A 12,985-nucleotide genomic window follows, 5' to 3' on the forward strand; every position below is an offset into this window, starting at 1 on the left:
TTGATTTTAAAGAAAATTAAAAAAAAAAAAAAAAATTTTTTATCTAGTCTTATGAGTGCTGGGGAGGGGGTACCCCCTCGGGAGAATCTCCAGATTTCTGGATTCCAAAAGTTGGCACATCTGCTCTTATATATTTTTTATTTTAGTTGTATGAACTGAATAATATAATAGAATATTTACTGTAGAACAAAGTTAGTTTTTTGTGTTATTTTGAAAATGAAATGTGTTTTTACAAATTTCACAAAAATATGCTGTTGCTTAGTATTACAAGACATTTGTATGTTTACTTTAGGCCGATTACACCATTTTATTTTTTTCTCCCAAGACTCAAGAGTTCAAATACATATATGTACTGTGAATGGGAGACTTAAATTCTTCATTCATTTTTACAGCCAGAAGTAATTGGTAACTTGCCTAGGCTGGTTGAGTTATGGTGCGACTGTAATAATCTTAGTTGTCTTCCACCCGTAAGTATTTATTTCGAACCTCAATGAGTGTTTGAAGCATATATATATATTTATTTATTTATTTTTCTTTTTTCTGTGGCGAAAAACATTTTTCATGCTTATTTTTAATTTTCCAGTAACTACATCTGCATTATTTGAAATGTGACTGTAGATTTTTTTTTCCAATTATATACAGTTCCTTGGAGGGCTCAAGAAGTTAGCGTACTTAGATGCAAGTAAAAATCGAATTTATAATGTTGCTGATGAAATCGAAGGTTGTAGTAGTCTCTGTGATCTCACTTTGTCTTCAAACAGAATCAAAGAACTTCCTGAAGGAATAGGTTGGTTGCTAATTTTTTTCTTAGATTTTTCGCAGTCATTTTTTTACAGCTCAATCAGTATTTCTCGACTTTTTTGTCCTTGTAAAGCTTTTGAAATGATATCTATGTTCTAGAAAACCCCCTAAAACACTATGGCTAGAACTGTTTCCCACTATTCATTACTATTTCTTGCATAGCCGCTATTGAGAAATACTAGTGTAAATAAATGGATGCTTTTATATTTGGTTTTAAGCTGAAAATGTAGAGCAGACATACCAACTTTCCAGATTTAACTCAACAATGTCAGATTTTGCAACATTTACAGTGCTTCCGTATTATGAATTTATGTATATATATATATATATACACACATTACACACATAAGTTCATAATACGGAAGCACTATATATGTATATATTTTTTTTTTTTTTTGCTTTTTTTCATTTATTGCCATCAACATGGAAAAATAAAAACTTGAAAAACGAAAGCAAAGATTGACTTTACTGTTTTTGCTGCCACTGTTTCTTTTCTTTAGAAAGTGATGCCTATCCTCATTTCCTTGAAATTTCTTGCAACATTGCATCACCTGAATGGTACCTTATATGAACGGTACTGGAATCTGCTTAAATCTATGAACATATACGTTACTGCCAAATTGTCTGATTTTCAGAAATGAATAGGGGCTTTAGCTGGCAAAGTAGTGAAGTGGCCAAAGCCCAAATCATTCCTGGTCAAAGTTTGATGTGCTGATGTAAGGCAGTCCGGTAATCAAATCCAATTTTTTCATCGGCAAAGTGTGATACATGGCTGTATATAGCAGCTGGATTAGCTCCAGACGAAAGAAATGTGAGAGAAAAACTATTTATATAATAATATAGACAAATATTTTTCTCTCAAGTTTTGAAGATTACAGCATCATGACTGCGGTTTGATGGGTTGCCATAGCTGACATGACATGATTATCATGAAAAAATATGCCAACTTGACAATGACCCTGAATCATGTCTTTTGTTATCAGACATTGGCCAGATCAATATTCAACGGAATTGGCCAGTTTACGAACTAGCTAATTTTGTGCTTTGACAGTAACTTTATACATACATGGTAGCCTGTTCACGGTGAGTTTTTTTTATGCGTGTTAATAAGACAGCTGGTAGATAATTAGTAGGTATTACTATGCCAGCCATATTTTATAGTGAAAATTATGGAAAATCAAGATCTATGAACCAGAATATAAAGGTTATTTCTAGTTTTTGGCAAAATTCCTAACTGCCGATAGAAGGGAAATTATGGGCTTCTATAAATCTGTTAATTAGAATGATTTCATGAAAAAAACATTTAAGATTAAAATGTAACTAAAGTGCCCAGCAAATATCATTCAAGGAAGCATTGTAGAAAAAAATGGGCAGGCCTTTATAAGGAGATTATAAGAGCCTTTACATTGTCAAACAGCAAATGGTGGCGAAAAATTCAGGAATGCCCTGTAAAACATAAGTAAATATGGTCACCTTATGTTAGTTCTTATTATGGCCATGAAAAAAAAAAAAATTATCATGCAAAAGTATGTTTGTCAGATTTTTAATCAGATGCAGGATTTTCGTGGGAAGAAGTTACAAGATTTTAACTTCTGAAGATTGGCAGATCTGATGTAGCAATGGCAAAGATATTTTAAATGATTTCCCTTGGCTCATGATCATCACAAACTTTGATTTGTTCTTCTACACCTGGCTTTATCTTCAACGTTATAAGTCAATCCGATATAACAATTTTCTTCGATTTTATAAACAAAAATGTTGGTTTTATCTGCTTTATCAAATTAGGTTTCAACTGTAAATCACCTAAGTGTCAATTCAAAAATAGTCATCAGATGAGATGGTTTAATGCTTATTTTTGTATCTACCAAAACAATCACCCTAAAATTTACGGCTTTCATGGTAACATTATGCATGAAAGATTATTTTAGCGATGTGTTTATACAATCTAAAAAAATTATGTGGATTTTATAGCTAGAGATAGTATTGTTTTCCAAAGATTTTGGGGTTTGAGCCAAGGTGAGAATATCAAACATTTGAAGTTGTGCTGTGTGTAAATGAAATACTTTGATAATAAAATGCTTAAGGATGAATTTGGATCCAAACTGAACACTATATAAATAGGAGTTCCACTCTGTGTTTATAGTCTTTTTAATTTTCTTACACATCATGCTTATTGACTAATAAAAGATAGAACATAACATAACACAATTTATTTGTCCCCAGTCAATTTCAATAATACTATACAAATTAGAGTTTACAATTACATTACATATTTTACAATATTTGACAGAAAATGCAAAGAGAAAAATGTTTGAATGGACACGGTATAAAATAATTAATTCATAATATGGTGAAGAAGGCTGGGACAGGGAAGAGAGCAATAGCTAAAAGCTAGTAAAATGCTCTCGACCCTGAAATGGGTTTCTTGTACATTTCTTTATTGTAACTTATTTAAAAGTCAATTAATCACTTTACGTGAATTGTTTATTTCTTTTCCAGCGAATCTACGAAAAATGACTGTTTTAAGAGTGGATTCAAATCGGTTAATTTGTCTACCGATTAATTTAGGAAAGTAAGGAAATTTTTTTTTACACTGGTATTTATAAGCATAAATTTAAATGTTTTATAGAAAAAATTATATCAAAGTTTTATATAAAAAAAAATTCATGCTTGAATTGTAGCAGTCTTTGTGTGACCAAGACTTTTAAACTTTCAGATTAGAATTCAACAATTTAGAAAAATACTGATAAGAGTGTTTATTATTATTGTTTGTTTTTATGGGTAAAGTTATAGTTACCTTCTGTCCAAATTTTATTTCAGTTTGATCTGTTTGGAAGAACTAGTGCTCAGCTCAAACGATTTGACAAAACTACCATATACAATTGGTCTTCTGAGAAATATGAAGACCTTGATACTTGATGACAATCTTTTGGAAGAGCTTCCTTGTGAGGTGAATTCCTCTTATTTTTTCCATGAGGATATTCTTTATTTATTCAAGAATTATTTATGCTTAGAAAAATTTAAATCAATGTTTAATTCTTTTTAGGTGTGTTATCTATAGCAGGGCTTGACAAAGTGGGAAAAAAATCTAGGTGCCTGCCTAGTTTTTGGTGTTAGTAAATGCACTGGTGTAAATTCTAAATTTTTTAGTTCTCTGGCCCAGGGTCATAGTCAAAAATTTATTTCGGAGGGTCATGACTGACATTTTTTGAGGGGGGACGAAAGTGATAGAACAATAGACTTAATTATATTATAAAACATAATATAATTAATACAATTAATTAACATATTATTCCATATATATCAATCATTTTACATTGAACATTGCATAGTCATTTTACAATGTTTCAAAAGCCCTGCCTCCCCCCCCCCCCACCCCATTACTGCCTTGCGCGGACCTTAATTTAATTATTGCACGTGGAAAATTTTGAAGTCCAATATCAATGTTTTAGCTGCTATGGCAACCTGGTGCTAAGGATTCGTCAAACTAGAAATCATGAATGGCTTTATGGCAGTCACTGCAGTGATTCAATTATCTTATCTACACTTTGCAGATCATATGCATTTGTGATTTAGAAAAAATTAGGAAAGTATATTGTAGTGATCACACAACACATGCTATTTGTGAAAACAATTAATCAGAATTACTTTCACACCATTAGACATTTCACAAAAGATAGCCCATAATAAATTACTAATAGAATATATTCATCATATTGTATTACTATATAAAAATAATTTTTTGAAAATTCGGAGTATACACAAAATAAATACCCTGACAAATCAAGTATCTTTATGAATTATCTATCCATCATTGCTTCTAAATATTTTTAAACAAATTTACATTGCTATTCTACGTAGACCATGTTTATGTAATTATTTTATGTAAATAAATGTTGATTTGATGATATTATAAGGCTACTTTTTCTGTATCACCATTTTTTTTTTTTTTTCTGAATCTTTTTTCTGGTACTTACCAGGAGAAAGCTTAACTTTCTACAGTTATGTTATTTTTATTTCATTTCAGATGGGAAGTTGTCAAAAATTGACAATATTATCACTTAGGGACAACAAATTGCTGCAGATTCCTGATGAATTGGGACACATTCCGACACTGAAGGTTATCAATTTGAGTGGGAATCTCTTGCAGTATTTACCTTTCAGTATTGCAAAACTGCCAAATTTACAAGCACTTTGGCTCTCAGAAAACCAGGTAATTACTTTTAACTAAAAATGAGATTCTTCACATAGTTTTTACTTTTTAATAAATTTCTAACATTTCTTTATCTTATACAGCCCTGTTAATACATCTCTCACTTCTGTAACATTTTAGCTTGCTCCTGATTTGTCTGTTCATATTTCAGTGATAAAATATTTCATTTTTACAACGTGCAACTCCAATTATCTAATATTTTGCTTTTTACTTGAACCCCAAATTTTGGGGAACAATAAAATTTCTATCCATTGTTGAATCCTATATAATTTTTTGTTGGTAGCATAAATTATGTCATTGAAGTAACCTTTGAATGAATTCTGATTATTTAAAAGATCACTATACACAGGTTTTGTGTTCTCCCGCCCATTTGTTCCCTTTGTTATTCCTGGAGGTTTGGGAAGCTTGATGAGAGTGCGTGTTGGGAAGGTACAGTTTTTTTTTTTTTTTGTTAATTCCAATAGCATGTGGTGCCTTGTGTAATGGATGTACAGAAACCTATTTCCAATGTTGAGGAATGAAAGGCCCTCTCTCTGAAAGTCAATTTGGAAGTTTCAGAAATAAAATTCACAGATATTTCAGAATTATTGATGAAGTGTAACTTGCAAAAGAATAGTTATAGTCTTGTGTCAACTTCAACAATGGTTGTAGTACAGTTGAATAAAATAAAAATTATAGGTGTTGCTTGTGGAAGAATACTCAAGATTCAAACAAAGATAACGTTGATATCAAAAGATCGGTGTTGAAAAGATGCTTATTTTTTGAACAAATTTTCACTTGTACAACTTTATTATTTTTGTGCATTCTTTCAGCACTTGCTCCTGAAAGTCATGGTACAAGTTCTACTGCACAGTAGCATGCAGGATTTTCTTAAAGGGCAGGTGTCATAATTTTTTTTCTCTTGGAAGGGAGTGGGTGTCTGTTTTTTCATTGCATAAAAAAATCCCACCATAATCTTACCCTCAAGAGAGAGGTTCTTACCTTAAATGCCCATTGCCTGAGTATGTCAGTGCCACTGCATATGACCAAAAAGTATAATTTTCTGCCTATGGATCAATTTGTATTTTTTATAACCCCTCATTATTCACTTGTTGATATTTTCACTGTTCCTGTCCTATCACTTCCTTTTGGTGAGCTTACCTAACAGCGTAATACATAAAGAAATGCATAAAATTATGATTTTTTTTATAGCCGTACAGTTTATTTTTATCTCTTATTATGTACATTTGTGATAATTTTTCCCTCCATACTGAATTTTGAAACTTGTTTTTACAGAACAAACCTTTAGTACCATTGCAGTCTGATGCAGACAGAAATACAGGACAGAAAGTTTTGACGTGTTTCATGTTACCTCAAGTGCCAATGGAAGATGGTGAATGTAATTTTCAAATATTGGATAGATTGTTAGCAATTAAAGTAAAAAAGGGGACGTGATTCCCCTCATGGAAAACAAAATGTCAACTATAGTGAAACTTATTTAGAGAGAATGTTATGCAATATCTTTGCATTCAAACCTCATGATTACAAATTTCAAGAGACCAAAAGATCGTGTCAATTTTTTCCAGAAGTTTGTGGCAATTTGGTTCACCATAGCTGTGTTTTAATGTATAACATTGAAAAGTAATCGGCAGAATGTATCTAAATGAAAAATAGGTTTTGCTGGAAAAATTCAAATCATTATCTAATAATTGTAGCCTCAAAACAGAAGAAAAAAAAATTGAGGTGCATTACAAACCATTCATTTCTATGAAGGTCTGTGAAATTTATGCTTTTATCTATTGAAATAATTTTGTATTGATCTCATTTCTGTTATTCCTTTATTCAATTTGTTTGTGCTAGTCTGCTGATATATTTTCATATTCCTTGGGCACCTTTTCATAGTCATATATGTTAGAATAATAATTTGCATAATCTGCTTTATTTTTGATTCATTGAATCAGTTAACCTTATCAATATCGCACAGCCATTTCTCTACAGGCTAAATATGTTTCTTGATCCCCACAGTGAAATTATTACACACCTTTATTTACACCATTGTTCTTTTATGTGCATAATATTTCCATAGATAGGATCAACTACCATGTTTGAACATGTATAAAGAACCCTTTTTTGCCAAATTTTGGGCCCTAAAAAATAGGAGGTTTTCTTATACAGGAATAGTATAAGAAAGATATATCTTTTTAACTTTTTTCCAAATTTTAAGCCCAAAAAATCAGGGGGTTCTTTATACACTTAAAATATGATACATTGATAAAGATTTTTTGATTCCCCATATACACACACACACACATACTTATGAAAGAACTGCATGTCACACAGGCCCATTATTTGGTGGTCATTCCCCCCACCCCGGACAAAGAAGTGTATATATATACATATATTGAGTACATTTTCTTTACCCTCTTTTCCCTGGAAAAAGTTGAAATGATGGTCCTGACGCTATTGAGGTAATTGGTCAAATCAGAAGGTTGCGTGTTCAAATCATGTCCGGGTCACCAGTCCTATGTGAAGCAAGTGCTGGTAGATGTCTCGTTACTTTGGAAATGCACTGAGTCATGACTCCATTTTCGTTAACTTATTTAAAGTGTAGAAATAAAAGAGGGAGATTTCTGGAATATGTTGGTTGACAATTGGAACCAGACTGAACTCTGATGCAAAGAGAAGCACTAGATAATGCCTAACTAGTGGGGGTATAAAAAACATAAGAAATATAAAAATTTCATAAGACAAGCAGCTCTACAGTGTCTTCAAAAGCTATATAATATATCAATGGATTTAGATTGCTAATGTGTACCAGACAAATAAATGTGAGATTAAGTCATGTTAAATGTCAGAAGTATGTATAATAAATAATTATTGACTGGTATAGGGTAATGTCCTAAAAACGTAGTTTTCACTGTTCCTTTCGATCACAGACAATATGTCGTGTTAGGTCAGAACATGATATCTCCAAAAAATTTTGTGAGATATCATGACATTTGACTTTTTTATTTAAAAGTAAATCTTGCTAATTATAACTAATCAGAAGTGAGATATAGATGCACAAATACATGCGTACGGCTAAACAACATGCTGATGTATGATATTTTCATTTGTATTTGTGTATATGCTTTATTTTTTATTTTTAAATTACAATGAAAATGCTTGTATCTCGAACTGTAATTTTGGGGTTATCACGTTCTGATCAAACACCACAGAATTTACAATGAAATATCTTTGCAATGTATTGTAAGGTGATGTGTATATTATAATTTGTTTTCTAGATGTTTGTCATGAAAACGAAATGAAAAGTAACAGTGATGCAGTTACGGAAGGGAAGGTGCGCCAAATCATAAAATTTGCTTTTGATCTTGAGAAGGATCGACCAGTGAGTTATTTCTATTTTGGTAGTAGCTAAGTTCTAAAGTTTATGTTATAGAATGTTATGTTATTAAATACTATTTATTTTTTTAATATAATGTTTGAATCATATGAATATTTATCTTTTAATTTTATTCAAACTGATGTTTGGTGTTCATTGCAAGGCCACAGAAATTATTTTGTATCAAGAGAGTCGATATTAATTGCATCTCCTTTCTGTCTGAGTAAATGGATATTAGAAAATATAGATATTTGAAGGGTTGGGGGCAATGGTTTCAATCCAAAAAAAAAAAAAATCAAAATTCATGTTCTTGCGGTTTTGTATAGCTCAGTACCATCTCTTTCAACTGCGTAAAACACCAGAGGCAAAAATGCTTGCCGTCCGCTGTAATAAAGGAAGAAAGATATGGCATAAGGGGGAACATTGATTTTTTAGTCACCGTATGCAGATGGAAAAATGCCCAGAGTTCAGCGCATGCGCAGTAGAAACGACTTTGCGAGTCGTAATGTGTGTATTTTGTTTTACTGATGTGTAGCTCATGCTTTGTGCTTATGAATTTGTGATTAGTTCGTTTGTAAAATTATCATTGAGTATAGATTTATGTTGCGTCCTAAACAAACGTCCTATGTCAAGATTCCAGAGGAAAGGATATAAGTTATAAGAAACAATTGTGTAATCCATTTACTTTCATATCGATTGACTGTAAACAAGAAATTTTTAAAAGCAGATTTTTTAAAGCCTGTGTACCAGAAAAAATGCCCACTGCAAACAAAGTCAATCAGATACCTTCATATAGATAGTTTTACACCACGTTTAGTTACCACTGTTCCAGTTTCTTTGGTAGTTGCACCTGCCACGGGGTTTCTGTTAAAAAAAGGAGAAAGGATGATCAACAAGAGGAGGACATGCCTATTGAAGAATTGGAAGTCAGAGACAAGACCCAAATCTTTCGTGTGAAGTACAATGATCTGCAATCTTTAAGAGCTCTTACAACAACTTGACATGGGATGGACGTGAGAGCGATGAGCAGCATGATGATGTATACTTGGAGTATATAAACAACAATGAGATGACTAAAGATAATAAAAAATTTTTCTTCACTTAATATCTTTCTGCACTAACCACCAATAATTTTTTATCTACTTTTAAGTAAATTCATCATACCATGATCAAATATCGTAATTAATCAAATTTTATGCAATGTATGTATCTGTTCAGTTTCAGACTCCTGCTTAAACTACATGTTCGTGGAGGGTGAAGCAAAGAAAAAATATTTATATACAGAATAATTTTTTTTATTTGCTTTTTAAAAACAGTTTGGTTTTAGTTTCACATAACATGTACCATAATGCAAAATTTAAATAAAGTTTCTAACATTGTAATTAAACCAGAGTTTTAAAGAAAAACTTAGTTTTCCATCTGAAAAATTTTGCTTTATGGACTGAAACCATTTTTCCTCCCGACCCTTCATTTGTTTTTGCAACAAAAATTGGACTGATATTGAATGACTTGAAGAGGCTGAGTGTATAGGAGGCATTCTTTTAACTTTAGCACTTCTTTTATTCACACATTTAAAATGCACACAGTTTGATTTCAAAGAATTTTCTCAATGTATTATTTTTTCCATTCACAGAGTAAACTGGTTAGAGCGCCCACACCATATCCAAAAGAACTTAAAGCACATGCTCGTCATGCTAGGAACTATGCTTTGAAAAAGCAAGGCTACAAAGAAGCAGAGGTAAGTTTTGATTGAAGTTTATTTTTTAAATAATTAAAATCATGTATACAGGGTAATTCAGAAAAGATGGGAAAACTTTGGGGGATGGGAAAATGATGGGGGGAAAAAAGAAGTGATAGTACACACACCAATACAAACAATTGTCATCAAAGAATACATGGTCTAACATAAAGTGCAAATGTGCTAGCTCCTTTCGAAAAGGCAGCTCCGCAAACATTAAAACGCCGTTCTTGTTGAAATTTATCGGGAGAAAAAGAACACCATGCATGCAAATGTAACCTGGGTGGGGGGAAGAAGAAGAAACCGAATGTAAATCTGCGTCATAGTGAATAAAAGTTTTTTTTCTTTTTCTTCTTTGATGAAAATTGTTTGTTTTTGCGTTTGCTACCACTTCTTAAAGTTTTTCCCATCTTTTCTGAATCACCCGATATAATTTAATTTTAAAAGAATAATTTTTGACATTGAAGATTAGGGTCACAATAGCTCCCAGAAAGGAGAGGATTATTATTTCAGGGATAATCTGTCCAGGGGTACAGAGTTTATATTACTTTGCAATTGAAAGTAATATGGTTGATAACAACCCCATGTTTTAGCGACCATTGAATTACAGTGACCGGTAGGAAAAGGGCCAAATGTTTTCATATAATTGAATTTCATATAATGTCCATTTCCAAAAAGGAATACAATCAAACCTCTCTATCTCAAAACTGACTGGACCAAAAAAATTCAAGGTAGAAAGAAAAACCACCCCAAAAATATGACAAGAATATTGATTGATAAACACTAATAACATTATACAAAAGTTTACAACATATTAATGAAATTATTGTTTAAGTTCAATATGTTCAATCACCCTATATGCAAATACACTGAAATATTTCAAATTCCTTTCTTCTTCAATTCAATTTTTATTTACATACCTTATTTAAAATAATCTGTAAGCTTAAATTGATGCATATTTTTTGCTCTTTGAGCCTTTACAATGTCATTTACACTAGCACGCAGGTCACAACTAAATGCTTGGTCATCCGGGGTGAGCATACATTTTGCTGCCTCCCCTGTAACGTTGAAGGTTAGGTTAAAGAGTGAGATTTGTGCCCCCTTCTTGTCCATTGCCTGAGGCACCAGACCCACCTGTTCCCTTCTAGTTGTGACTCTGCTGGCTAGAGCTGCAAATATTTGGAACCCTATCTTCCCTGTTTGCTCCAGTAAATGGTGCAGCATTTTTACATCATGCTCAGTATTTTTTCAATGTCACGTTTTTTTTCATGTGTATTTTTTCACCCAAGTCAGCCATACATTCAATAGTTTTGGAAACTGTTAAAGTGCCATAAGTTTGTAGTGAATTGTTCATTTTCACAAAATTGGAAAATGAAATTTCTAGATTAAATTGTTTTTTAGTAATGTTCTGAAATTTCATCTTCATTATTGTTTTCGAAATTGTTTAAATTTGAGTGAACCACCAGATCTAATCCTTCATCACCGAGATGACTGGTTCCGAACCAAGCTTACTTGAAGCAATTTTGGCTGACTTTTTTCCATGCTGAACAAAGCCATCCACCACCCCTCTTCCTGTGTCAATCATAGAATCTACCTATGATTGACAAGATCTATCAACACAATGGTTATAATGTGAATAATCCTTTTTTATCAGTTTCTTTCACATCCAGATTTACACAAAATAAAAGGAATTTCAGAGTTTTCTTTTTTACTTTCATCGTGACTTGGCCTCCAAGATAGTTTTTCGAAAATTACTTCAAGACAGAGAGGTGAAAATGATTTAGTACAGAAAGAGATTTAATACAATAAATACTAGATTTTTTTGATTTTTTTTAGGTATAGAGTTTTTCGAGAAAGAGAAGTTTGACTACCTCAAAACCTGTATGTAAATAAATGTCTTATGTTTCCCTGACATTATAAATCAATGTAGAATCAAAGGTAGCAAGGGTTTCAGGAGAAAATAAGTATAGAAAACAGAACTGGGCAAATCTATTGCCTGAGATGCCTGGGGCATGTAGAAATTCTTACGGGCATGTATTTTTCTCTACCACTTGCCCGATGCAGAAAAATTAAAAAAAAAAAAATTAAAATTCTCCAGCAACCCTTCATTGTGACATTGGAAATAGAAGACTTATTTTTATGTTACTGAAATTACCACAAGGCTGGAATCAGTCATTTTGCAACTCACCATAATATTTAGATGGGTGCATAATAAGGCAAATGTGAGTTTTTATGGCAAATGTACAGCTTGTACAGAAAGTTTACAAGAGCGAGATTAGCAATCCTCCAGTCTGAGGGGGCCTTTGACTATTTTTAACATTTCTGGTTTTTTTATGCTATAAATCAAGGCTCCCACTCATCCTACTTTTCCTACTTTTTGGTAAAATGTGCTACTTTTGTCCTACTTTCTCGGTTTTGTCCTACTTTTCCTACTTTTTTACCACAAATCCTATCAACATAATTTGTGTAATTGATTTTAATTGAGCAGGAAATTATTGATATAATGCCAAACATTACAAATGCTGGAGAATGCAATTAATGATTCTGGCAAAGCAGAAATTGTATAATTTTTAAGGTAATTTGGAGGAGGGGGGTGTATGTGGACCATTTGATTGATTAATTTTTCATTTGCTTAGTTTGAGGGTTCAACAAGTATAGTAGTCATTAAAAACTTCTGTCTGGATGGAAAAATAATTCTGTATTTATTACTTCATGGTCTTGGACAGTAACTTTCAGCATTCAAAATTATGTTGCAAATAGGTGAAACAACAGTTTGCATTTCAAAGCAGTTGGATACATAGGCCTATTCTAGGTTTGGTGATTCTGATGCTACCCAATAGCATTCAGTTGTCTTCTGTATTTTTAAGGCATG

The 12,985-nt window shown here is 32.1% G+C and overlaps 1 protein-coding gene across 2 annotated transcripts in view; it reads left to right on the forward strand.

Moving 5' to 3' along the window:
- The window catches only part of LOC149065300 (uncharacterized), a 101,120-nt gene that overhangs the window by 39,138 nt on the left and 48,997 nt on the right, over positions 1-12,985 (forward strand). Inside the window, exons 7-14 of one of the 2 annotated variants that reach the window (XM_089254113.1) lie at positions 393-467; positions 643-787; positions 3,301-3,373; positions 3,622-3,751; positions 4,829-5,014; positions 6,290-6,392; positions 8,278-8,381; positions 10,009-10,113. In XM_089254113.1, coding sequence (XP_089110239.1) covers positions 393-467; positions 643-787; positions 3,301-3,373; positions 3,622-3,751; positions 4,829-5,014; positions 6,290-6,392; positions 8,278-8,381; positions 10,009-10,113 — 921 coding nt within the window. The remainder of the gene's footprint in view (positions 1-392; positions 468-642; positions 788-3,300; positions 3,374-3,621; positions 3,752-4,828; positions 5,015-6,289; positions 6,393-8,277; positions 8,382-10,008; positions 10,114-12,985) is intronic. The other variant, XM_089254114.1, reaches the window with a different exon arrangement.

Source organism: Pholcus phalangioides, unplaced genomic scaffold, assembly GCF_987345545.1.
Source record: "Pholcus phalangioides strain wild (caught in Gottingen) unplaced genomic scaffold, Ppha-v1.0 ptg000040l_1, whole genome shotgun sequence".
NCBI classification, from domain to species: domain Eukaryota; kingdom Metazoa; phylum Arthropoda; class Arachnida; order Araneae; family Pholcidae; genus Pholcus; species Pholcus phalangioides.